Consider the following 27284-nt stretch of genomic DNA (forward strand, 5'->3'; position numbering starts at 1 on the left):
TTTTAAAATTTTCCTTTTTACCTTTGTTTCCATTAACTCTAATTTTGTTCCTGATGTTTCTCTCTGCAGAGGAACAGGCTTCGGTTTCTGTAACGCCTTGTGTAAGCTTGCTGCTGTCCTGGGGAACCTGATCTTTGGCTCACTTGTTGGCATCACCAAGGCCGTCCCCATCCTCATGGCCTCTTCGGTGCTCGTGGGAGGGGGGCTGGTCGGACTGCGGTTGCCTGACACTCGGTCAAATGTTCTTATGTAACTCCATCAACTTTGATAAGTCCTGTGAGTTCTCAAGAAGGCCAAAAGAGCTTTTCATAGGGAGTGCAAGTGGCTTGGTTTGCCCTGAGTGTGTTAATTTTAAGAAAAATTCAGGATTCTTTCCACATACTGTCATATTATAATAAACTTTATTTTGCTAATTGGAACTTACATGACAAACTAACACAAAGAGGAAATCTGAAAATTGTGGTCTTCATGATGATGTTTGTTTACTAACGTTCATAGAGGGCAAAACAGAGCAGTTGCATTTATTTGGAGATTAAATTACACACAGGTGGACTATATTTAGCAGTGTCTACAGTCAGCTGATTGCTCTGGATTGTATTAACAAGGATCAAAGAAAAGGAACTCTGTAATTCTCAGAATTTTGAAAATTTAGAAAAATCATCCATAATTTTGTCTTTCATTTTGACTATATTCTTCTTTGTGTTGGTCTATCGCACAAAAACCCAATACAAGCATTGAAGTTTGTAAGGCAAAGCGAGTGGATATGAAGCACCATGCTGTAATGTTTGGCTCTAGGTAGGAGCAAAGTGCAGATAACAGGAGGCAGCAGGTGGGGTGCAGAGGCTTTATTGCTAAATCCAAAAAGACTTGTTGGCAGGGAGCCAACCAGAGAGCTTGTGAAAGGAATTGCAGAATATCACAGAATGCAACAGAAGGATCCAGTGGAGACCCGATGTGTACTGAGGAAGGAGTGCAGAATAATATGACCACCAGAAGAGGTAATCATGAGTAGGGACGGTTGGGTAAGCGAGGAAAATTAGCAGATATGCATCAGATGAGCTGAGAGAGAAGCCAAGGGAAGGAGGAGCATAAGTAAGGGAGAAAATCAAACTAAACGAGAAACGATTTGCTGTTATTATCTGTTTTTAAAGCTAACAACAGCAAAAAAAGGAACACTGATCTAAGGAACCCAGATCTAATACTCAAATAATAATAAACTAAGATGTAAAACACACAGAATAAGGAAGACCAGATCTAAGTAAATATTAATGATTAAAACTGAAAACACAAATGAAGCTAAAAGTCCAAACAGCTACAGATCATTACAACATAAGGGAGTAAAAGGTTTTCTATTAAAGCCACTCACTAGTAAATCACATCTTCACAAAACCAGAATACTTATTTGAAGGTTAACATCTGCTCAGTTTTTTTTTTCTTTTGACTGATTGCAGCCTCCAGGTCCAGTCACAACCTTGCATAGAGACACCTCATGATGGAAACTTGAGGCTTTTAATATTGATACGGTCTTATTTAGATAGGCCAGATGGGGAGAAAAGTGAAAAACAAGCTGTAATGAGCACAACCAAGCTGTTGTGTGACAGCATGGGAGCTCCTGATCAGACAGAGAAGACTCATTGACACCTGGCTCACCTACAGCACTCACAGTCTGAGCACTGAACATTTGCGCAGAAAGTTGCTAGATACGTAAATAGTGTTAGATGAGTAAACATCTTACATATTGACACATTTTTATTAATCTCTAAACCTGCACTTCTTAATATTTTAGTGCATATTTGCTCAGACTAAACCAACGTTTGAGAGTAGATCATTTATTTAGGAAACCAAGCCATTTGCATAATCTCAACTTTGAATTGAAAAGTCCATAGTATAAATTATATTTTCTTGTACCATTAAATGTAATGTTAAATATGAGGATGACACCTTTATTACCTGGTGTGTGACTGTGTAAGCTGAAAAAGTAGTCGTTTTACTCCAGATATAGATATTTTACATTCTGTTTCAGAACTTTTTTGATGTACGTTTTGTGTTGAATCCTGTCTCTGTGACTGTTCCTGCCATTTTCTTAAAAAAAAAAAAAAAAAGATAAATACTGAATGGCCTTTTTTAGGATGTGCCTCTCTTTGACAGGATCAGTCTGCCCATAGTCTTGCACTTTCCAAAGGTTATAGAAATGAGAGAAATAAACCTGAGAGTAAATGGATATACTTTATTTATTTATTTATTTATATTCTGTCCCATACTGTCTTGGATTATTCAATTTCCGGTAATTTGCCAAAGTGTTAATACTCTGTGATAGACCAACGCCAAGTATTGCATAATTTTGAAGTAGATAGAAATTTAAAAATGATTTTCTTTAATTTACTTTAAAACATTTTGAAAAGTGTGACTTTCATGTATATATATAGTCATCTGGATCAATTCTTTGTAACTGCCAATCATTCTCCATTGACATGTCTCTTCCAGCTCTGCACCTTGAAGATCCTGTAATTAGCTTCATCTATTCTCCCATCAACACCGACTGGCTTTTATATCCCTGCTGAAGAAAAACCTCCCCAAACAATGACCCTACCACCACTATTTATACGGTGGGCGTGGTTTATACAAATTGTAAATTTTCTGTTACCGTTAGTATTTTACTTGTAGGTCAAAAGGTTACATTATCATTTAGCTCTGATTTGTTTCTCCCCTGGTGCATTTTATTTTGTACACAATTCCTCCGCTGCCAGACGGTCTTGGTATGGTTCCAACACTGTACCAAGACTGTCTTGGAGCCATCTTGGAACAGTTCATTTGTTTTGTGAATGTGATCTGACCCCAAGTCGACACAGCTGCCACCTAGGCATTCACTACAAGCAAAATGCCAGTCTGCTGTTTTTCATAGAGCATAGACCCCCATTCAACTTTAAGGATGTATTCTTAAAATACATTTAAGAATAGGTATAAACAGACTCAACATTTTTGCCTAGTTTGTAACGACAATTTTTGTTTTGCTTTGATGGTGTGAAAAAAGAAACTAAACCACAAAATAATTACAAATAAAGTCGATGAATTTGGAATAAAAATATGAAAATTACAGGTGAGAAAACATCCTAAATTACACACACAACTTGACTAATTTCAAATTGCCAAATTCAGGTGACTTCTTAAGGGCGTGGGTTTAACTGTGATTTATTGGTACCAGAGTAAAAGGGGCTGAATACAAAAGTATGGCACACTTCAAAATATTATTTGTAAAAACATTGTAAAAACTCATAATGATATCTCCTCCACTTCAAATATTCAAGACTTTAAGTTGGTTTATCACATAAAATCCCAATACAATCCAATGAGGTTTGTGTTTTTGATGTAACAAATGTACAAATATTGCAAGGATGGATATTTTCACAAGGTACTGTGTGTGTTATGTGTATGTTTCAATTTCAAAACAAAAGTTGTTAATTTCAAGTAGATTGTTGTGACAGTTTCCTATAATGTGCTTTTAAAAAAGTGACACACTTGTAAAACTCATTATGTTACAATATTTTGTTCTGTTTCCTCAATTCTGAGACCTCCAATACACTGTTGAAGAGAAAATATGAACAGAGGTAACTTTAGGCTACGTTAAGGTCATGTTGCTATTTCCATAGTTTCATAACTCCAAAATTGTATTTTCTCACACACCGTTTCTCCTTTTGTTTGTAGGGATAAACTGATATTCTCATTCTTTTCTTTCATTCTTGTTTGTTTAGTTTGTGCCTGTGAACTCTGTTTTCTGTATTACTCTATTTCCCCACATTTCTTTGTCTTTGTGGTATGTTGACTGTAGTTGTAGAATACTCTTCACTGAAGCCTTCTTACATAGGGCCACTTAAAAAAAAAAAAAAACTCCCCTCAGGCCTCACTACTGTTTGTGCAACCTTCACATTTATCTCTATTTTGTAAAATGGGTTGAAAATATATACTGAAGTATTGTGCTGTTGCTCAGCCAATCGCTGTTGAACTCTTGGTTTAATTATTCCTGAACCAAGAGCATTGCAGTCAACAAAAATATAAATACAATGCAATCATTAATACCCAGCACTGCTGACTGCTATCTGTAGCATAAGTGTGAGACAGAGCGATCTGCCTGGTTGTGGATATATTAAAGGCTCAGTGGCAGATCAGGTGGATGGGATGGTTTGAGACAAATGATCTATTACCTGTCAGGACTGAAGGATTTGGTATAAAAGCTACATGTACTGTATTCGTGTGTTTGTGTACATATATGACTGTATTGTAAGAAAGACAGAAACTGAGCAAACTGTGTGTTTGTGTGTGTGTGTCTATGTGGATGAATGAATGTAAATATTCTGTACATATCAAAGCTATTATATGTGAATTTCTTAGTTAAATGTGTGCAAGCTTCTTCTGATTCATTTTTCTCCTGGTAATAGTCCCTTTATTGTCCTGTATCTCTGTTGTACATCAATATGTGTGTGTTTGTCTTAGGCTTTCACCTGCTATTACTCTGTGTGTGCGTGAGCAAACTTGCATGTTCGTAGGACCAACTCCAGGGTTCATTTCTTTTTACCTTTGTGATGTTGCTGTAAATTTTCCTGGCAGAAAGTGATGGCAACATTTTGAGTTTGTTGAGGAAAAATGTGAATGTATCTCTCTTGTAAGTTGTGTTGGTCCATTTTTTTTTTTTTGAAGGTAGTCGAACGTATGTGGAGAATTAAGCCGTCAATAATATTGCAAAGGCAGCCAGAGGATGACTGAGATGTATGTTCAGGTGTTTAAAAGTGTAAAAAAAAAAAAAGTGAATAAACATTTGCCAAATAACTCGCTGTGTACGATATGAGACACTGGAAAGACAGAGTCTGCTGTCTGGGCTGCTTTTGAACATATGCAGTATAATAAAAGTTATGTTCTCTTCCAAACCATGTTGTGCTTTCATTTTACTGCCTTAACTTGGTAAATCATATGATGACATAATATTTGTTTTGATATTAGCCACTTACATTTTTCACCAATATGGAGTTCTGTTTGTAGTTTGCAGAAAACACACAATATAACTGACTAATACAGTTCCTTCTTTCAACTACTGATTGGTTTTGCACATGCAAACATGTAGAAAACCTTCCTCAAATTTTTTTAAAAACTGAAACTTGAGCGAGGTTTGTTGAAAGACTTCCTCATAAAAACCTGATTTTAAAATAAGCATTCAGATCTGAAAGTTATATCAAACTCATACATTAAATTAAGAACTTTTATATGTGAACTGACAGAATGATGAGACGTTTTAAAGTGTTACATTTTCTGTAGTAGTGTACATTAAGCTTGAATTATGCTGCCACCTACTGGATAAAAGTTGAGTAATTAAATACAGTTAATTGCAGCAGGATTCATATACTACACCCAGAAATATATTTAATGTATTCCATTTATGTGCACTGTTTAGAAACAAATCCCTTGCATTGTCTTGTAAATACAGGTAAAGTGCATAACTCTTGAATCTTGAATTCAGCTTCATTCCCAACTGCAAGTCTTATGTATAACTTTACCACTTTTGAAAACTTAGAGACTGAAATTTTCTAAATTTTTCTTTTTAAAATAGCTTGAGCTCAGTCACATTTAGTCACAGAGCATGAATAAATTCTCAGTTGGTTTATGTTTAGGATTGTTGTCCTAAGGTCAACCTCAGCCTCAACTAAAGTCATTTTAGGCATCTTACAATTTTTTTTAAAATTAACTTGTATTTAGCTCCATCAATTCTTACTAGCTTCTGATAAAAAAACAAAACAAAAAAAAAATGCATCACCATAGCATGATGCTACCACCACCATGTGCTTTGGTGGGAATGGTGTACATGATGATGTGCAATTAGTTTCCTGCAACATATAGTGTTGCAGGAAACTAATTAAAAGTTTCTCCTTTTGATAATCTCTAAAGGTTGCATAATCTCAACCTTGAACACACATCTCAGTCATCCTCTGGCTGTTTTGCAATATTATTGACAGCTTAATTCTCCACATACATTTGACTACCTTAAAAAAAATGGATCAACACAACTTACAAGAGAGATACATTCACATTTTTCCTCAACAAACTCAAACAGTTTGGCCGAAGCATGTCTGAAAAACTGTATGCAAAACTTACCAGAAAACCCTTTTTCGCATGTTTGCTGTGTGTGTGGCTTTAAATGGGGTTTCAGCTCATGAAGGCTCCAATTCTGCAAAACCTTCATTAGGTTTGTGCTCTCGTTGTATATTTTGTGTTGCTGACTTCAAGGTTGTCAGACTTTGTGAAACACAACAACACAAGTCATAGACACAATATCAATAACATCTACCATAAAGAACTTCACTATACAGGCCCTTTTAAAAATCAATTCTTGTCCCAAACCTTTTCTTGATGTTCTGCCAGTTTTGCATTTTACCTTGTCTTTGAGTTTATTCCTTTATATATCACATTATATTTTAGGTGTTCCTCTGAAGTCAAAAGTAAGTGCTGCTAAATGCAATATAAGGTTTTTCATTATTTGATACTTAGGCTACTGACCATATAAATATGCTCTATTTGTATATGTTTATCAGAAATGTATTCAATTAATTACAAAGAGCACTGATCCCAAAATGCATACTGGTTCTCATATTATGGTTTTCAGAAACATGTACAAATTTAGCATCTGATCCACTGGGAAGTCATTAATATGAACAGGTGCAACTGTTAAAATAAACAAACATGCTTTTATTGTTAGACTGTAACTTACAATTATTGTGAACATAACAATATTTTTTGTATTAGTAATATTTTTCAGATTAGTTCATGGGTGATGAACCAGTCATCACCCATTATCAGTGCATCATGGGCGAGGAACTAGTCATGTTCATCACCCATGATGAACTAATCCATGATTAGTTCATGGATTGGAAAATACAAACATATTTGTATTTTTTGTAAGAAATACAACCACATTTAGAACGACATTTTTTTCAACCCAACAGCTGATTAAAAACAAAAAGAAAAAAAAATATCTTGAGCGAGATTGTAATGATTCCTGCCTGGAGTTTCATTCTTTAAAGTGTTATCACACCTTTTGGCCACCAGGTGTTGCAAAGGTGCTAAATCTGCATTGACTGTCCCGTCAATCATCTCATGTCAGCTCGCAGTGGAGGACAGATAACGCAACCAGGAGCACTTTGGTCAGAACTCAGACAAAAGTAGTGCAAACCATGGGGGCTTAACCACAGGCGGTCGTAGCGGGCACTTTATGAAACTTTTTAGTCTTGTTCTCGGCGCATTCCCGTCCACGCTCCGCCGTCCCAGCAGCTTCTGATTCATCTCATCAGTACATCCTGAGAGAGGCGCGGCTGCTGCTGGTTGTCTGGCTGAAACGTTAGCTTCTTGGCTGAAGTCGTTTCCAGTTCAGACAAGTTTACGAGTGGAGGAAGCGAGGCAGGATGTACCATGAAGAAACCACAATGTTGCAGAGGCCACGCTATGGAAGTAAGTTGCATATTTTCTATCGGGTTTTTGGCGTTGACTGGGGACTTTACAATGAGGCATAAATGCAGGCTAATGATAGAGGGATATGATGAGCAGCAGGTGGTTCACCTACGCCTGGTGGCACTTAGCAGCTGGATGCTTTTACAATACTTCTCTCATTATCTTTTATTTAATAGGAAAACATATGAAGAAACTAATTATTTGCGATAAAAGCGATATAACATTTGACATTTAATTTCTCTTCTTCCCACATGGTGTCCCTGAATGCACCACCATCATTTTTACCTGTGTATTTGGCATGTGACAACACCCAATAAATCAGCATTTCCACACAGCAGCCTTTTTCTCATAGGTTAACCATTAACTTTAGACTTCTGCTGCTTTATTGAATGATTCTTGAGAGTCATTCTTGCAGCTGACTCTGAAGAATGCAGGTTAACTGATACGATTGTTTTGAAAGCAGCAAAGTACAGCATTGTGACACTGATCAATGACCATCAATATTTTTTCCCCCTGACGGGAATCTTTGACACAGAGTTGGTTGCATTTTACATTTTCATAAAAAATGGGCAAAAAAACACAAACAAACCAAAGTTACCTCTGTCATGTGTTTTAACTTTACAGCATTATTGCGGGACAAGTCACTCCTGTATATGGTGATGTCATAACCTGTAGTTTATGAGTTTCTTTTCAGCATCCCTATCTTTTCCAGGAAAAAAGAGGGGGAAAAATTATCAAAGGGAACCCACTGCAGCCAAAAAAAAAGCATTAGTCATATTGACATCCCCCTGTGATCCTTTGACATACAAAAGCATTGAACCCATCCTGATAGTTAAATATAACACTCGGTGCAGTGAGGCTCTTCCAGGAAGTGTGTGACTGAGTCACTTTAGGCTGTTTATAATGGCTGCTGCCACTGCCTCAGCAGTGAGCGCTCACACACATTTTTTTTCACCCATGTCATCTGCACAGCTGGGTTGGCTAGCACAGGCAAATAATATGTTGATTTCCGTGTTGGACCTTTCAGCCAAGTGGCGGAGGCAGCCCTGCACATGCGTGGCTTGTGTCTTTCCTAACACGTGAGGATTGTATGTCAAGCCTCTGCTAAGACTTGGCAAATGGATGACTCTGCAGGTGGCTACCAGAATTTTACAGCGTGAACCTAGAGAGGTTTAAAAGATTCAGACTGACCTCAAGCAGAGTTTAGTTTACTTTCTCAGCTTTGAGAATGTTTTAATTTCCACTTCATAGTTAAAGATGTAACAACCACATACCAGATCAAAATGTAAAGCAAGAATGTAATATAAAATGCATCATCTGCTCAATTTTATTTACTTTATTTTCATTTATAGTTTTTGTTGTTGTTGAGGTAAACCAATTACCAATTTTTGAAATAGATGCTGTATATTTTGGAGTATTGTCACAGAAATTGAGTGTTCTTCATACACATCAAAGAACCGGATGGAAAAATATTTCTTTTACCAATCATGTCATTATGAAAATATTCACATAGAAAACCTCTTAAAGTTTGTCTTTATGTAAAATTATTGATCCTTCTATGTTGCAATTGGATAGATATCTAAAGAGTTTGGAGCCATAGGTTACAGGTTCCAAATCTAAACTATTCTCTTTTTGTTCCCGTTTTATTTTTATAGTTTTCTTGGTAGGCCATGAATCTGCACCCAGGTCTAAAGCCTTTGACCGCCTTTAAACAGGTTTTCTTTCAGGACTGCAGTGCATCTAGCTCCATGTTCTTCCCATCAACCATTCATATACCTACTCGATAGAAGTATCTCCACAGCATGATGTTGCCTTCATGGGTCATCTTTAGCATGGTGTGGCCAGACGATGATGTGAAGTTTAGTTTCCTGACACGCATTCTTTTGCACAGAAGCCCAAATGTTGGATCTAGCAGACACAAAAACAACAGGTTTTTGTTTCAGCTGATTATTCCATATGAACTGTGAGTTGCCATGAAGTGGTTGCTGTTTACTGGTTAACGTGCCCAGTATTTTAAGTGAACTGACATACGTTTGAGGCTGATTGTTATAAATATGGCACAATTTAAGTGTATGAATACTTTTGCCATAGTAGTATGCTCAAATTAGCTGAGCAGAGCAGCCAGTCTTCATGCGTGCCTTGACTGCTATACTGACCTACCTCTATTTGTGTATGAGCAGAAAGCAGAACATATATTTTTCAATACTTTTTTCTTTTCCAGATTTGCTTCTCTTAAAGGAGCTTACAGCTGGGTTGGTTTGTGTGAAGTCCTTTATTGGCAGACTAAGAAAACCCTTTTCCTACTCTTAGTCCCTGGATCTGAGATTGTATGTGCGGTCAGTCAGAAGTAAAAGGATTTAATTGGATTAGAGTTGAGGTAAAGTGCATAGGTGGGAGGAGGGGATCTCATTAAGCTGCAGGTGTCAGTCAACTCCCAGCAGAAGTCACTAGGCACCCTAGGTTCCTACCCATGCTATAACTATTTGGCACACAGTTTTTCATTGCAGCTTCTAATTTAAAGCTTCAAACCCACTTTTACAGGGAAATGCTTCCATAGTTTTAGTGATCTGGTTGATCACTAAAACCAAGCAGTTTTAGTGATCAACTAAACAACAAAAATGGAGCATCAATAAATTTCTGACCGAAGCTGACATGCAAAAGGAATTTGTGATTCAATCATTATTTCCAGAGCCGGGCCAAGATAATGCAAGTTGAAGGGCTGCTTAGGCCCCAACACTATCAGGCCCCCCAAGAGCATCTTTTGATTTTATTTTGTAGTGATGCATTAAGGTATTCACATTTTACACATCTGTTCCAAATTTACCAACAAAAGTGTTTGTCAGCAGATGTCATTCAAAATATTTAAATGAATATGCCACACTTAATTACCACTGTGCATTTCAAAATTAATTAATTAGAGCATCTTTGCTTGCTTGCTTGCTTCTACTGTAAGGTTAAAATAAACATCCATAATAACACCAGTATGATATTAGCTAATTACAAACAACACTAATAATAGTAGGTACATTATACACATATCATAGCGAAGGAATGATAAAATATCTGGTGTTAACATGTTGGTATGGGGGGGCCCCAAATTAAAATTTGCTAAAGCTCCAAAACGTCTTAGGCAAGCCCTGACAATTTCAGTATTAAACTTGTTTTATTGTTTGACTGCAGTTTTACAAAAAGCTGCTAAAAGCAACAATATATCAATTGAAATTGTTTGTAGGTTTTCAGATTATTGTTAAAAATCTAGTTGTGATGTATTATAGTGTGAATGTGAAACAAATAAAGCTGACCTGCCAAAGAATAGGACAGTAATTTTTTTTTTGTCTGCTTGTTTTTTTCCAGCAATTGAGGATGATGAGAGGCTGTCAGCAGAGCAGATGGATGAGAGGAGGCGACAAAACATTGCCTATGAGTACCTGTGTCACCTAGAGGAGGCCAAACGGTATGACGTAATCCCTTTTGCCCTGGCTCATCCTTGGCTACAATTTTTAGATGCCTGAAAGTTCAACAGATCTGTGTGAGGTCCAGTCCGCACGTCTTTTTAAAACAATGTAGCAGAGATATTTGTTTTTATAAAATAATGTCGTCCAGACTTGATTCATTTAAGAAAGGTTTTCAGTGTAGAGCAAAGCAAAAACCTATGTCGGCCAATCACGATTCCTTTGTGGACAGATCTAAAAAGACGTGTGGGAGCGAGGCGGCCCCTACAAACCTGACTCATCTACGTCAGGTCTGTCTGGAGGAATAGCCTAAAATTAAAGAAAACTATTGTTGGAAGCATATGAAACTATGCAAAAACATTTGACTCAAGTCATTCAGTTTAAAATTAAATCCTACTGAATACTCAATATGTACAGTATGTATCTTTTTGAATTTTAAGAAAATGAAATGTTTTCAAAACATTCCTTCTTTATCCCAGGATTTAGGAAATTGTAATAATAATCCTCACAGACCTAAATCAGAAAAAGTGTAGTCTGGTTTAATGTCAGACAGTTGGGAATAAAAGTTGTCTTTTTTTGGTGTTTATTTTAAAATCTGTATGTCCATTCAAAATTTAGAGCTGCAAGCTTTCAGGAGCACAATAGTGAAGTCAGTGAGGTGTAAACCTGATAGAAAAAGTTGTCAAGCTGTAACAGCAGCACTGATTACATCACAAACTTTGAGTTTTATTTTTTTTTTAAAATTGGGCATGCCTCTCCGATTTCAAGTCAGCATAAGTCTTGTGAGTCTTACAGGGACGCCTGAACAAAGTTTAAACAAAACCACTTCCTGCCTTCTATTCAAAAGCATCCTACTGCACAGGAAGAAACAGGCAGTCTGCTTGTGCCTCTTCTGCCATCGTGACACTCCCTTTTAGACAGATCCCCCCTCAGCTGCATTGCATCTCTTTGCTGTCTAGTGGCGACTTCTTTCTTTCTACCTTTGCTCACAGACATCTGAATGCACATTGACACCCTGGGCAGTCTGGCTAACCTGGATAATCTGCTTATGTCACTTGAAAGTGACGGTTTACAAGAGATAAACTGAGCAGATTCAGACTTCCATTATAGATTATGACACTTTTTATTGTTTACTGGGTGAGCTGTAACAGAATTGCTCAAAACGGAAAGCTGTCTGATGAAATACCAAGGCTAACCAAAGAGACCACAATCAGTGGTGTCACTTTCATTCACCTGCTTCTCGAATTTAATCTCAACTGCACTGACTTTCTGGCATCTTTATAAATTGTAGAGTGGACCTTGTTCTCTTTAATGCGTGCCAAGTTGAATTGGGATTAAAACAGCCCTCAACCACAGGGAACAGGGGATTAAGCTCTGCGCTCGCAAGTCTGTCCTTTAAAATGAGATTTATGGTTGGAACAGCAATTTTGTTACAGTCGCTTCTGCTGACCAATCAAATTCTTCAAGGGATTTTATTTCTTGATTTCTGTTTTGTTGTCACGAGGAGAGTAACTGTAAATAAGACATCTTAGGAAAGACGGTTCATCCTATTTACAGTTTTTTAACCCAACATTAATAGTCTCTCCTAAGATAAAGAGGCCAAAAACCTTAAGCTTAGTGTTGTCCAAATCTTGTTCTGTCCTACTAGATTATTGGTGCCCTAAGGTGACAAATACATTCAGAAACACTCTGCCTGCTGTCTCTTCCATGGAGAGAAAAACACAGAGAGAATATAAAGTTATTGTTAGCAATCACTGCACAAATGGAGAAGAGTAGGAAAAACAACAGAGAAGCTAAAGCTACTCTAACCAAAAACATTAACAAAAAGAAATGCTTTAAGTCTAGTCTGAAAGATATATGGAGTGCCTACTTCTCAGACTAAAACTAGGCGCTGGTTCCACAGGAGGGGAACCTGATGATTAAAAGCTCTGCCTCCCGTTCTACTATCAAACCCGCTGGGAACCATCAGTAAACCTCCTGTCTGAGAGCGAAATGCTCTGTTAGGAACACGTGGAACAATCTGATGTTTGATGAAGACTAATTAATGAAGCAAATGAGAAGATTAAACTCAAAACACAGAGATGCACTGATCAGAGAAGTGCCAAAACCAACATTTAGCAGATTGGAATTTTTCAGTAAAAGCTATTCATAAAAGTGTTTGAAATGTGTCTTTCTATGCTTTCTGCTGTAATATAGCATCTGTAATGCATGTAAAAATACAAACATGACTTGTTAATTTTCCTGTAACTAGTGGCTTCATTATGCAGCTATAATTTCAGGATCGAGCAACAATCATTCTGCTTGATTAGTTCAGTACTGAGAAGGTATTTGGTGCCAAACTAACTCTGATACACAGCAGATGTTTGAAACACATTCACTGAAGTTTTTGTCTTACCAATTCCATCTTGGGCTGCTACTTTTGAAGTTGTTGAGTCAGACTAAGGTCACTGTTGCATCACAGAATGTGTATGTACATTTTGCAAGTATTAAAAAATTTTTGAGATTGAGAATTTCATTTAAGTGATGAATGATTCAGCTGAGATCTTTAACAGAAGTCATAATAACCTCCATTTTCCTGACCGTTTTGAACTGCGTTCCTATCTCACATAAATAACCTTGTGTAAAAATTCCATATCTTTTAGTTTTTAATTCTAATTAGATGGTTGTTTGACTGCTCATTGATCAAAAAGTATCAAGAAACCGCTAAAATCTCTGTACACCATATTTACTGGGTCTAGGGTCGGAATTAGTTCAGACAAGTTTAAAAAGTAGAATTGGGTTTTAAGTAGATTGAAGTTTTAGATATAAACAAAATCATTTTAAAAACAACTTCTGTATTTGGTGCCAAACTTGTGAAGTTCTCTGTGTGCAGGAATAACACTGTTAATCAGTCAGCTACAGACAAAGCCAGCAGAGACTGGATATTAGCCTAGTTGCCACAACCATTTATTTTAAAGTTATTAAGTTTGATAACTTTTCTTTGCATGGTCAGGACAATTATGTGTAACGTAGTATTCCAAGAAAATCATCGGCTGGATTTTGCAAACATTTAAAATGTCAGGAACCTGCTCCAAGATGAAAGGGATGTTTTTATTTTCAAACAATCTGGACAGACGAGAAGGTTGTAGAGCTGGTTGTTCTTATTGGTGGCTACTTTGTCATAAGAATGCGTAGGAGAACACAAAGTTGCATATTAAGGTTGTTCGGATCTTTGTTAGAAGATTACTTTTATTGTTTAATGTCTTAGATCTATAACTTCATTGAAGAGTTGTTAGTTTAAAGACACACCCTCCTAAGGACCACACATGCTCTGGTTTCTGTTGGCTGGGAACCTTTATGACTTGGATCATACAGATCCACCCATGTCATCTTAAAGACATGCCCACTTTACAACATGTGTTGAGTATTTCTCATGATCCTCACATGTTGGAATCATGATCTGGATCAGGGATACTGCACAAGTACAGTCTGCCTGATGGATTTGGTTGAGCTTATGCATTTAGTTGTTTTTTTGCTCTGTATTATCTGACACTTTTATTCAAAGATTCCTGCTGATTTTATTTTGGAAGTTCTTTCAGGAAGTTGTGATCCATATTTTCAACAATTGGGCTCTTTTTTGTCAGGATGTTGGATTACTTGCTCTTTTATTTAGGTGCCAAATAGGCTTCTGTAACTGGTCAAAAGTAAGTTTTGCCTTTATTTACTGGACATGGTGGGTTCTCTGAACTTTGTTCTGATCTTGCCTCAACCATTCAGGCTATGCTTGGTTCATGTGCAGAAGGAAAGACTTTCATAAACAGTTTATCCTTTTTAATACTTCAGTCTGGGAAATTTATCTGAAAGGCAGATAAAACAGCAAATTAATATTGTCACTTGATACAAGGTTTTCAGATGCATCACCCCAAGGCGTACACACAACTCATGACCAGCATGATAAAGCTATGTGACGCAAGCTTTCGCAGATTTCCCTCTGTGAACAAAAATACTGCTGCTAAAAGCAAACGAGAGTCATTTACTAATAAGGTGTCAACATTTGGAAATACCTGGGCTCTCCAGAAGGTGGTGTTTTGTTTTCCACTTTGGGTCGCAGCTTAGACAATGACAGGAAGGCCTGTTTTTTGGGACTGTTGTGAACACAACAACAAGCCTGTCCTGCTTCAGGAGACAAGTCATTCTTTGTTTTAAGTACAGGAAGTGAAGTTTAACTGGATAAATGTTTAACCCATGCAGCATGTTCCTAGGATGTACTGTCAAGCTTCAGTCAGCTCCTTTTTTTCTTTGTGTTTTTGACTATCATCAATATTATTTATTTTATTAAATTTGTCTTCTGTAGAAGATAAAATCAGACTATATGTTTGAATTAGCTGCTGCTTATTACATCTCATCATTCTTTTATGCTTTTAGAGTTCTTACTTGGTACTCCATGTTTTTAATATGAAAATGAACCTTTGTTAATGTGATGCTTTGCACCCTAACCTCATTATGAACTGGGTTGCATCTCTGCTTTGACTACATTGGCTGTGAATATACTGCTTCTATGTGTTTGTATATTAGTTGCACCATAGATACCATATTTTTCGGACTATAAGCCGCTACTTTTTCCCCACGCTTTGAACCATGCGGCTTTTAGCCCGGTGTGGCTTTTCTGTGGATTTTTCTTCAACCGCCAGTGGGGCGCTTTAGCAGGAAGTGAATCATTGGAAGTCAAAATTGGAAGTCAAAGAAGAAAGCGCTAACTTTCATTTAAGCACATGCTAGCAGCAGGCACGACGGAGAAATGTTTTCAAACTCATACCCCCTCATCAAGATAACAACACGAAGAAGTTCATATGATGTCTCTTTTAAATTAAAGGCTATCGATCTGGCAGTACAGATCGATAGCTGCTGCACGTAAGCTCGGCGTGAACGAATCCGTGGTTCGGCGTTGGAGACGGAGGGCTGCGTCCTTAATAGCAGATTTATTAAGGACACAGCCCTCTGCTGCGTCCTTGTGAAAAACCGAGAGCGGTGGAGATGCTAGCGGCTTATGACCCTGTGCGGCTTATATATGTATGTTTCCAGTTTTTTTTATTTTTAAACTTTGTGGATGCGGCTAATTGTGAGGTGCGCTTTATAGTCCGGAAAATACGGTACTTGTTTGCATCAGTGTTGTGTGAATGTTGAACAATATCAGATGTACTGTCTATGTACTGTGCCTTTCAAAAGTATTCATATTCAATGAGATTTTTCATATTGCAACCACAAGTTCCAGTACCTGTTACTGGAATTTTAGGCACATTCTTTAGGAACGTGGAGTGCTCCCACTTTCCTGGTAGGAAATTCGACTTTGGGTTCATTCCAGTTGATTATTATTATAACTTTAAAAAAAAATTTTTTATAGAGACACACCCAAATAGACATGTAGTGATAATTGCAATAAAATCAGGAACAGCAAAGTATTCCATCAGACAGACTAAGCAGAAATACATAGCACATTTTTAAGAGTTTTGCTTGTAAAAAGCTTTAAAAACCATCATCATCCATTTCCTCCCACCTCATAATGACTGTCTTGTGTTGGTTTGTTGCTCAAAATCCCAATAAGACGCATAGGAAATTGTGGCTGTAATGTCACCACAAGTTGAACGAGTTCAAAAGGGTTGAATAGTTTTGAAAGGAAATTTATTATGATGAAACATCTTGTGAGAATTTAAATGGGAGCCAAAATTGTAAACTCTTCAGTCACCTTTTCCTTTCCAAATATTAGCCTATGACAGGAGTCGGAAAGTAAAGGTAATTGCTGAATATATTTCATGGTAGGTTACTAATATAAAAACATTCACGTTGGGTGTAGAAGACAAAAGCAGACTTTCCATTTCAGTGTGTAGTTCAATTGTGCTTTATGAGTCATCTGAACCATTGGTTATTACCATCAGGCTATTTGAACACATTATTCCTTGGGGAGCCTGATACACATACTTCATTGACTTTGATTTGAAAGTACACCGTGCACCTTAAAATGCTGACATAGTCTGGTAAACTGCCTCTGAGCACCTGCACAGCCTTAATGAATCTAAACAAGGCGCTCTGCGTGCATGTGGGAGAGATGGCTAAACGTGAAGGGAGGTTTGATTATCTGGCAAGAATTAAACCCATGAATGCAACATAAGCAAGTTAAGTCACCATGAACTGCTGTGTCCTTGCAGCCTCGGGGTCATGAGCAGCAAAGTAATCCCTTGGTAAGATTTAGTGTTAAAGTTATTAGGATTGAGGTAAAAGCATTGTAATAAATAATGACATCACTTCCGAGCTGAAGGATAACGTGTAACATGCTTGTACCACAATGATTCACCATGCTCACAAATCATTCACTAGTTTTTGGAATTATTTTTTTTTTCCCCTACTGATTTCACTGGAGATAATCTGGCAGAGACTGTGTCCATAAAGCAGCTGTTAAATGGAAATTGCATCAATTTTAAGTGACAGAAGCAACCACAAAGCACTGGTAAATCTGCTCAACATTTAGTTTTCAGTTTGAACAAATGTTGTGGATCATTTTGTAATAATAAAATAAAATTCACTTTTTGCATTTTTGTCTCTATCAAATGCAGAGAGCTCAAAGGAGTGACTGTAAAAGTGTCTGCAGCCTCCTTTCCAAAGCATGCAGGACTCTGTGTGGGTGTTGTCTGTAACAATGCCCTTTTCCTCTACACTAGTGGTTCAACACAGTGTTTAATTTTACGGAGAATGAATCATTATGGCTCTTGCAGATCTGGAAATGACCTTTTAATATACGTTCTAGGTAGTTTTTTTTTTTTACTTGCGCAATTCAAAGGACCAACTTAAGAAATTGTACAAACATTTGTTTGTATTTTGATTTAGAATTTATTTGGCTCTGCACAATTTCTTTGACATTATGTTACCATCAGATTTTAGATATATTTTGTGATTTAGTTATGGATCCACATAGCAAAAAATATTCCAGTTTTGTTGGAACATACAGGGCAGCAGGTGCAGGAAAATTCAATATTGACTCGTTGACGACATGGAGGCATTCAGCCGCCAAGTGTCTGTGAGCTGGAATGTATGGATTTCAGATGGTTGTATAAAAACAGAATAGTAGCTGAAGCACTGCTTGGAAAGAAGTAAAAAAAGTTCACATCAATTTGAACACTTCCATATTTTGATACATTACAACTACAAACTTCAGTGTATTTAGTTGAATTTCATGAGAAAACAAAAACAAAGTTATACTTAACTGTGAAGAGCACAGGAAAAAAAGAAAGTTTAGTTTTCACATTTTTCTCCTACTCGAGTGTTTCTAGGGGGAAAAAAAAGTTTTTCCACTTAGTGGAATATAAGTTTTTTTTTCCACTTAATTTCCCATAAGTGGAATTTTTTATTTATTTATCTGATTTGTCAATATGTGCAAAACCACTTCTTTTGAAAAGTTCTTTGGGGATATATATGGGGATATTGTTATAGTGTGTCACATTAAATCTAAATAAAACACACTGTGACTTTGAAAATGTTCAAGGTGAGCGAATTCTTCAGGAAAGTTATGTACCTGTTTTGCATAAACTAACTGGGCTTTTCTTATCCTGTGGATGAATTGTTTTATGATTCTGTCGTTTTTCATGTCGAGAGTTTACAGTAATTAGTTCAAAGCAGGTTTACGCTGAATTTGCTTGGGTCTCTTAAAACCTTTTGCATTGGTGTTTTTCTCTGCAGGTGGATGGAGGCTTGTTTAGATGAGGGCTTGCCCCCCACCACCGAACTGGAGGAGGGACTCAGGAATGGAGTTTATTTAGGAAAACTTGCTAATTTTTTTGCCCCTAAACTGGTCTCTGCAAAAAAGATCTACGACAGAGATCAGGCTCGTTATAAGGTAAATCTTTCAACTTCTCTTAATCTGCTTCATCTAATCAGATTATAGACTGCTTGGTTTCACAATCGTTTTACACTTCCTGACAGGATTCAGCCAAACTGAAACATGCAGCTTTTATGCTGGGAACTTTTACATTTTTTACTTGCACGTTGAGTGTATTCTGGCATAACTTTTACATCATCTAATAGGTTATTACTTTTAGCTGTCTCAGATTGAAGACTAATTGAGCACATGCTTTATTTCTAGTTCTTCACTGTTATTTCTTTTTGTCCTCAGAGCAAAGGGCTACATTTCAGACACACTGACAACACAGTGCAGTGGCTCAGAGCCATGGAGTCAGTGGGCCTTCCTAAGGTAAGACGCTGGTTTATTTTTAATAAGCATTTCTGTGAACATAGGCTTTCAAGAAGATCGAGTTAGTTTTGTTAAAAAATTTGAGAAAATTGGAGCAGTAGATTTATAGACGGATTGATGCAGTGTTTGCCGTGATGCAAGGACTGTACCAGTCTGTCGTTTTGAAGAGAGAGCTGAGGTGAAACATGAAGCTCTCGATTTACCTACCAGTTGATCCACATTCCTGCCCTCACCTATGGTCATGAGCAGAGCTGGACTTTATGGCCCACCATGAGTACTTACAATATGCAAAGGTCCATATCTGCAGAACATACCGGCACGTTGTGTTGTTTCAAAGATCAAAATAAAGTGTAGCAGTCTTCAAGGAAGAGAGTAACCATGTTAAAAAATGTATACACTCTTTGTCTACTCAGAGACTTTCATCTTAGGAGAGTTGGCTACAGTGTCACAATTCCTATCTTGAAAGTGGAAGAAACACTGATGGAGATGAAATTTCATTGGATCAACCCAATGTGTTTCAAGAAAATCCACCAAATGGCTGTTGTGGTAAAAAAAACAAGAAAAACTAGTTCTAATATGATTTTTTTGATCAAATTATGACAGCCCTTGGCCCATAACGTACAGATGCCTCCCTGGTGATGTGTTCTGGACATGTCTCACCTTGAGGAAAACTCAGGACCAGTTGGAGGGACTGGGAGCACCTTGAGAGTTTCCCAGAAGAACTGGCCCAAGTGGCTTGGGAGAGAAGTTAGGGCTGCTTTACTTAGGCTGCTGCCCCCTCGACCCGACCCCTGCTTAAGCAGAAGATAATAGATGGATGGAATCTGAGACAGAAAAACAGCATGATGACCCATCTCCTTCCTGAATATTGTATCTGAGAATTCCCATGTTGGAGATCTTGTATTTGTTATTCTTGTACTTTTACCTTATTATTTAAAGATGAGCTAATTTAGGTCTACAAAACCTACTGGAACATTTGTTGTTCTGTTCTTACTGGAAAGATGAACAGAGTTCCCCTGTGGCAGCATATTAATTTATAGTACCAATTATGGTTTCTTATTTCAGATATTTTATCCAGAAACCACAGATGTGTATGACCGCAAAAACATGCCCAAGGTGGTGTACTGCATACATGCACTGAGGTAAGACTGAAACAGATTCTTTTTTTTTTTTTTTTACACTTTTTATGCATTTCTTTGTTCTTTCAGATAAAATAGAAATTAGTTACTGAGTAGATGCAAATAAAAAGTAGTCTATTTTATGCAGCTGTTTTCTTTTTATATATTTGGCAGTGACACTTAGTCTAAATAAGATTGTTACCTTTACACTTTTGTTGCAGTGAAAAAAATTATTTTGGGCCATCATGAAAAGATTTTTCCATCCATAAAAACAGAGCCGAGGAATTTAAGTGTAGCCATGTTTCAATACTGAGTTTTTGTTTTTGCTTTAAATACAACTCACAAAATGGCCTAGGATAAAGTTTTGCTAGGAAGACCAACAAAATTAGGCAAAACCTTCTGCAAATTGGCTCACTGGGGGTGTGTAGACATAAGGATCAGACTGTAGTGTAAAGTCTGATGAAATCATGGATCAGGAGTTGAGATTAGTTAGAAATACCTTTTCCCATGTAAAGATAGACAGTAAGGTAACCCATAAGTAAATAAAGATACAGTTTAAAAATACAGACCTAATAAGCACCCTCCAGGACCTACAGAAATACAGCCTGTTCAATGTTATTTGAAAAGCAGAAATGGTGCTGGGAAGGGATATGAAACAGAAACTGAAAAAAACTGTATTTCTGCTCTGATAACGCAATGGGTTCACTTCCTGTCCAACAGACCTTTTACAGTTTGTGGCAAGTGGATACAACTCATACATGACATCATATGGAAATAAGGTTAATTTGTAATACAATTTTCTGTTTCACAGTCAGGTCACTTTCTATGTTAAACATTATGAACAATAAATTAAATCTTCCAGCTGATTTAAAAAAATACTTTATTCTTTATAAATTTAAATTTAAGCAGTTTATTGTTTAAGCTGCAGAACAATTCTTGTTCTTATAGTTTCATTACTTGGTTTCCTTTTTGGTGCTTAGAAATGTGTTCAAGATTAAAAATGATACTTACTGTTGTAAGCAAATTTGTTCTTATGTGAGCCACTTACTTTTGATTTATGAAAACCAAATTACTTACAGGATCTATTTTAGTCTTTATCCATGTGCTCATCCAATTTGAGTTTTAGGGAGTGGGTTTGTGAGCTGCCTGGATTGTTTTCTGTGTTGTAGTGCTTCGGTCAGGTCCTGGGAGAATTGGTTTCCTTCCCTCCATATTCACACACGTGCACTTCCTTCCTGCATGTCCAACTAAAGTCCTGCAAAGCAGGGAGACAAAGTAAAAGCAGTAGGCGTTTCACACGTGGACTGCTGTTAAAAACTGAAGTGAAACTAAAATTCACTTGAGAAACATTGTGCATTTTGAACCTCTACTCTGGGCACTAATGGAAAATGAAAAAAAAACAAAAAACCCTAAAATAATAAATTGTTTGTCTGGGAGAGGCAGTCACTCCAACCCCTGTCAGGTAAGTTTTAGAGCTGCCTTCATTACCCCGAGTCAGCTGTTAGTACCGATATCTGAACCTAAATCAGCTGCCTGTGTGTCAAAACACAACCCTTTGTATAAGCAAATTTTAAATGGGTGTTTGAACCTCCACCCCCCCGTGTTCCAAGGACAGAGTACAGCGTATGTTTACTCAGACACACACAAAGTGATCAAAGGGCAGAATAGTTACAAGCTGCTGACCTACAACTCCTCTGCTTAGAGCTGTCCTGATGCCAAACCTCCACAAATATCTATAATTCATCACCACTTATCAGATACCTGAGAGAAGATGAAAGTTTAATGCAGTTTCCAGTCACCTGCCTGTTGATTTCACAGCTTTGTATCGAGTCTGCTGGCTGTCTTCAGGTAGTGCACTGTGTAACACGATCCAATGCTACCCTCCAGTGGTGTAAGGCAGGTGGACCTCAGTAGCAACAAGCATGAGAGAAAAATAAACATGGGTTGTTTAACTTTGTGTCAGTACTCCTTATTGTTGAGGCTTCTGATTGCTTTTAACCCAAGTGTTTTATGTTTGTCACGATTTGTCTCAGCTTGTACTTGTACAAACTGGGGATTGCACCACAGATCCAGGATCTGCTGGGGAAAGTCGCCTTTACAGGTAAGAGCTGTTGAAAACATAAACGGCATATAAAATATATATTTTTTAAAAACACTAAGACAACAGAAGTATCATTTTGTAAAATACAATGTCCTTGATGACAAAAGTGAACTATTTATTACTACCTTTTCAGGTAACTGTGTTGCTGTGACTGCATTACATAACAATTATAGGCCCACAAACACAGATACTGGTTTGAAACACTTATTTGTAATAAGTTTCTTCAGGACAACAGTCACATAAAGAAGTCTGATTTGTTTCATTAAACGGCTCATATTTTCACATTTATTGATACGTAATGATGCCCTCATTGACTAAACAGTGGAAAAATACTGAAACTATACCAATAATACAGAGAGTTTTGGGAATTTTTAAACATCAATTAGAATTTATTGTGCAAACGATCAATCTAAATTCTTATCATGATTTTTATTACAATAAACAATACGATACATTCTCACCCCTAACAGAAGCCATCATAAACTGTTACCATGCAAGAGGACAATTGTCTTTTTGATCTAGTTTTCTTTGTTTTGAAATTTATTTTAAAAACATAAATCACGGGTGCTTTCAAGCATACTTTGTGTGAGAGGGTTCACCTATTTAAACAGCTTGTTACTATTGGCTGTATTTAACTTAGAAAATTTTCTCAATGACAAATGACTTTGGTTTTTTCCTCTGTGTCCTATTCTGAAAATTCGTAATAAACTCTTTAAACAGTTCTAAAAACAACCTGCTACAATTAATTCACCTAATAAAGTGGCCGGTGAAAGTATCTGGTAGTTTAATGAAACAATTTTGAAAATAATGCGTACTGTCTCAGTTTAAATTTTTTCCCCTTATAAGGGAAGTGTAAAATGGAGCCTAATGTTTTGAGAAAACATGTTCTTAAATCTATGGTCCCTCAGGAAAACTGTAAAAGTAAAATATATATCCCTTCATATAATATATTGCAGCATTTAATACTCATATTGTCACTTTCTGTCTTGTAGAGGAGGAGATCAGTAACATGAGAAGTGAACTAGAGAAGTATGGTATTCAGATGCCAGCTTTCAGTAAAATTGGAGGTATTCTGGCCAATGAGCTTTCTGTGGATGAAGCTGCTTGTGAGTCATTGTTGCTTTTTAAGAATTTAATGACATAATAAATTATCTATACAACTAAGACTAAATATTTTAAATGCACTCCTGCTGTAGTACATGCTGCTGTAATTGCCATCAATGAGGCAGTCGAGAGAGGTCAGGCATCGGTGACAATGGGAGCGTTAAAAAATCCCAACGCAATGCTGAGGAATACACGGGAAGTCCTGGCTGAAGACTACCAGGATACACTGAAGCAGGATAAGGCTCGGAAGCAGGATCGGTCATCAGGAAGGGTGAGAAGACGAACCTTTTAGCTCATTTCATTGTTTTGTTTCGTAGCATTTAGGTCTTGATGTAAAAGATGGAAGTTGTAGCTCTTTTTAACTTCTTGTTTAGAAATGGCGACGCTATCACAAATGAGCCAAAATTGAATTAAACTCTAAAGTATATGAATCTGAAAAGGAAACCTGGAATTATTTTGGCTTACCAGTAGAAACAGTTTTTGTCCTGCAGTTTTTATGCTGCATGACTATGACTGGCAGTAATGTAAGAATCAGCTAACTTTTTCTCCAACATAGCCCTTTGAATGTTTGCTGACTAGTTCTAAAAAGGTTAATGTTATAAACATTTTACTCATAAGACAGGTCAATTTATGTTTTATGGAACCGATAGTTAGATTGTAAAAGGAATCAGTCTGAAAATACACTTCTTTCTTATTAGCAGCCTGACACTATGTCTGCTTTCCATGGACTGAGTGTTAATAATATGATATAAACGTAGCTTTATGGACAACATCTAGATATTTTACTCTAAAGCCAAGTCACAAAATAAAAACTAGACAAAATTCACTGTTTAAGGCCAACTAAGTGATTTTTTTTTTAAAATGAATTATATGAGCGATCACATAATTTAACTGAAGTAGTTTTTCACTCCACATCCTCTGTTAGCACATTCCAGTCTCTGCAGTGTCAGCTGTATTTGCCAGACTTTAGACCTCCACTGTGCCTCCCACCTCTCCTCCCACTCTCTTTACAAATATTGTACAAACAGCAACTTTGCATTTTCTTCACATGACTTCAGATGTGATATGTGAAATGTGAAAGCCACGGCAGCTTCATAGGAACTACAGTTTATGGAACAAATGTATGATAAATGCGAACCAGTATATATTTTTATTTTCTGTGTTAGCGATCTTCAGTTGCTACAGAAGAAAGAGATGTTTATGAGGAACTGCTGACTCAGCAGGAAATCCAGACTTGCATTGATCACGTCAACAGTAAGGATGTGCACACATGACATGCTTATTTGTTTCCCAAAGCATTCATCTTTGCATGAAGACATTATTCCCATGTATAAAATGTATCTACTTTTAAGTGAAACACAAGAAAATTGAATTGGATTTCTTTTTTTATGCAATTGTTGAATGAAAAGTATGTTGTGCATAACTACGTTTTGTCTCCAGCCCAGGCAGCAGTGCAGAAAGTGAATGAAGCTGTGTTGCTCCGGGATGAAGCTGCTCTGTTGGCTGCTCTCAGACTTGAAGCCCTTTCCCTGCTGGGGGTCCAGGATGCAAACGGTGGCTGGTATCTGGAACACTTTACGGCTTGCATCCAACAAAAGTCAAAGGTACAATTATTTTGAGTCTTTTGCTGACATTATTACATTTTAAGGCTTCAGTTTTTTATTGCAGTTTTTAGGGAAACTGCAATAAAATGGTAATCAATGATTTTGATATAGCTGGTTGATAGAAGTTCTCCACTATGACCCTGAGTAGAATCATTTGGTTAATTAAGTTAATGTTGAGATCTGTGGGAAAATATGACAATTTTATGAATTTCACTGAGTAAATACTGATTTGCTGATTCACTGATTTGCAGGCATGTCAAAAAAATCATTAACTCTAGGGAAAAAGTTTTAAAAATTCATAGCATAAAACATTATTTTTATTGCAGAAGCATAATATCACAGTAAAAACAGTAAATTGCTTAATATGTCTATCCATTTCTTTACCTGCTTTTTCGTGGTGGTTTTCGTGGTGGGGCAACTGGTGCCCATCTTCAGTGGTTGGCTGCATTTTATTTTTGGTGTGGATACAAAAAAAGAGTTACTGGTACGCCTAACACTTTAAATTAAACATAATTACTGCAGATTTTTAAATTATACCTTCCTTTTTTTAACCCACGTTTTTAGAAACCTTTAATTAGTAATCAATGACTTTCTGTGTCACTGGGGTATAAATACGACCATGAACAGAAGCACATCGCTTCTATCTACTGCCTGCTAGGCTGGATGATGATCCATGTTTATTCTGCCATTGCATACAGTGGGAAGGATGATGGGGAGCTCTGTATTAGAGAGCTGAAGCAAAGAGAGGCATCATGTCATCACCAAGTCTCCATAGTAACCATTAGAAGTTTCCTACACAGCTAGATATTTTTATCAAGAAAAAAAATTTTCTGCTAGCACAAGTGTACATTTCTAAAGTTTGTTAAACTCTTGTAGGTCTGTGAGATTAACAGTTTGTCAGGTGACATGAAGATTAAAACACTAGATGCAAAAGGGGGACAGACCTTCTCTTGCTGATTTAACAAATGCTGAATAACTGATTGAATTGTCTTACTAATATGTTTGAACCACAGAACGGAGGGAGGTCGGTAGTCTTGGACAAAGAAGAGATTCACAGAATTATCAGCACCTGCAATGATTTTGCTGAGGCAGAAAAACGAAGTAAGTCCAGTTTACAACTTACCCACTTTATTTCCTGGTGATAAAACTTAAAGATTTTCTCAATACTTGCTAAATACAGAAACTGATTGCTAGTAAGGTTTAGTAAAATTCCCATTAATACTTATTTTCAATTCTGTGTTTCTATGTGAGATTTAATGTTCACACTACAAGAATAAGTCCAAGTCCTTTTATTAAAAATGTATCTTTTTGCAACAATTTACTGAACAGAACTTGAGGCAGTTGCACGCATCAACACAGCCATTCGTCTAGGCAGTGCTGTGGAGACGGTGGAGGAGCTGCTGAACCCCGAGGCGCAGCTGCCAATCATCTACCAGAGTGCTGCTAACCTCTATCAGGCTGAACTGTTCAGTTTGCAGCTACAAGGAGGACGGGTGAGATTGAGTTTAATACTGCAACTCTGTGCACATATAAGTGCTAAAACACTGTTGCGTTTAATAGCTTTTTTTCCGTTTTTAATAAAAGGCAGAGTGTTTTTCAGTGATGATCTGTTTGTGATTCATCACTTTGTGTCTAACAGTCCGGACTGAGTCATGAGGAGCTCAGCGTAGCTGTGGAGATGCTGTCGGCTGTCGCGGTTTTAAACGAGGTGCTGGACACTAAAGACCCGCAGGCTGTTATTGAACAGCTAACAGACTCTCCTCTGGGTTTCACAAATATAGAGCCTGACAACCTCAACAGGTATGATGGATGGGAGTAAATTACTGTAAAGTTTATTTTGTCAGGAAGATTTCTTCGTGGGTGTTAGGAGTTCAGTAGAAGTTTGCTAACCCCTGGTTATAGTGGAAATTAGTAAATTTTAGAAGAGGAAGGAATTATTTTATGAAAAATGTTTTGGAACCTTCATAAGGATGCAAATGCAATTCATGATTCCTGTAAGGAATCTATTTTAAATTCTATATAACTCTTCTTTATAGGTATGCTGACATGCTAATTGAAGAGCGAGCTGAGGCGCTTTCCAAAAGCCAAGAGTTTCTCACTTGGAATGATGTTCAGAAATGCATTGACATGGTTAACATTCAAGTCCAAGAAGAGCATGAACGTAAGAAATGCTCATTTTTGGTTCTAGTCACAAAACGG

General features: G+C 37.1%; 2 protein-coding genes across 4 annotated transcripts in view; both read left to right on the forward strand.

The window, feature by feature from the left end:
- Nucleotides 1-4919, forward strand: part of sv2ca (synaptic vesicle glycoprotein 2Ca) — a 32842-nt gene extending 27923 nt beyond the window's left edge. Inside the window, exon 13 of one of the 2 annotated variants that reach the window (XM_028034766.1) lies at nt 70-253. In XM_028034766.1, coding sequence (XP_027890567.1) covers nt 70-253 — 184 coding nt within the window. Of the gene's footprint in view, nt 1-69 lie in introns of both variants that reach the window. The other variant, XM_028034768.1, reaches the window with a different exon arrangement.
- Nucleotides 4920-7138: 2219 nt separating this feature from the next.
- Nucleotides 7139-27284, forward strand: part of iqgap2 (IQ motif containing GTPase activating protein 2) — a 36981-nt gene continuing 16835 nt past the window's right edge. Inside the window, exons 1-14 of one of the 2 annotated variants that reach the window (XM_028034680.1) lie at nt 7139-7488; nt 10843-10942; nt 18648-18804; nt 19081-19158; nt 20224-20300; nt 22310-22377; nt 23370-23483; nt 23574-23752; nt 24648-24735; nt 24922-25085; nt 26087-26186; nt 26415-26578; nt 26725-26885; nt 27122-27246. In XM_028034680.1, the coding sequence (XP_027890481.1) occupies nt 7443-7488; nt 10843-10942; nt 18648-18804; nt 19081-19158; nt 20224-20300; nt 22310-22377; nt 23370-23483; nt 23574-23752; nt 24648-24735; nt 24922-25085; nt 26087-26186; nt 26415-26578; nt 26725-26885; nt 27122-27246 (1621 nt within the window). In that variant the 5' untranslated portion in view covers nt 7139-7442. The remainder of the gene's footprint in view (nt 7489-10842; nt 10943-18647; nt 18805-19080; nt 19159-20223; nt 20301-22309; nt 22378-23369; nt 23484-23573; nt 23753-24647; nt 24736-24921; nt 25086-26086; nt 26187-26414; nt 26579-26724; nt 26886-27121; nt 27247-27284) is intronic. The other variant, XM_028034681.1, reaches the window with a different exon arrangement.

The sequence above is a fragment of the Xiphophorus couchianus genome, chromosome 12 (genome assembly GCF_001444195.1).
Source record: "Xiphophorus couchianus chromosome 12, X_couchianus-1.0, whole genome shotgun sequence".
NCBI lineage: Eukaryota > Metazoa > Chordata > Actinopteri > Cyprinodontiformes > Poeciliidae > Xiphophorus > Xiphophorus couchianus.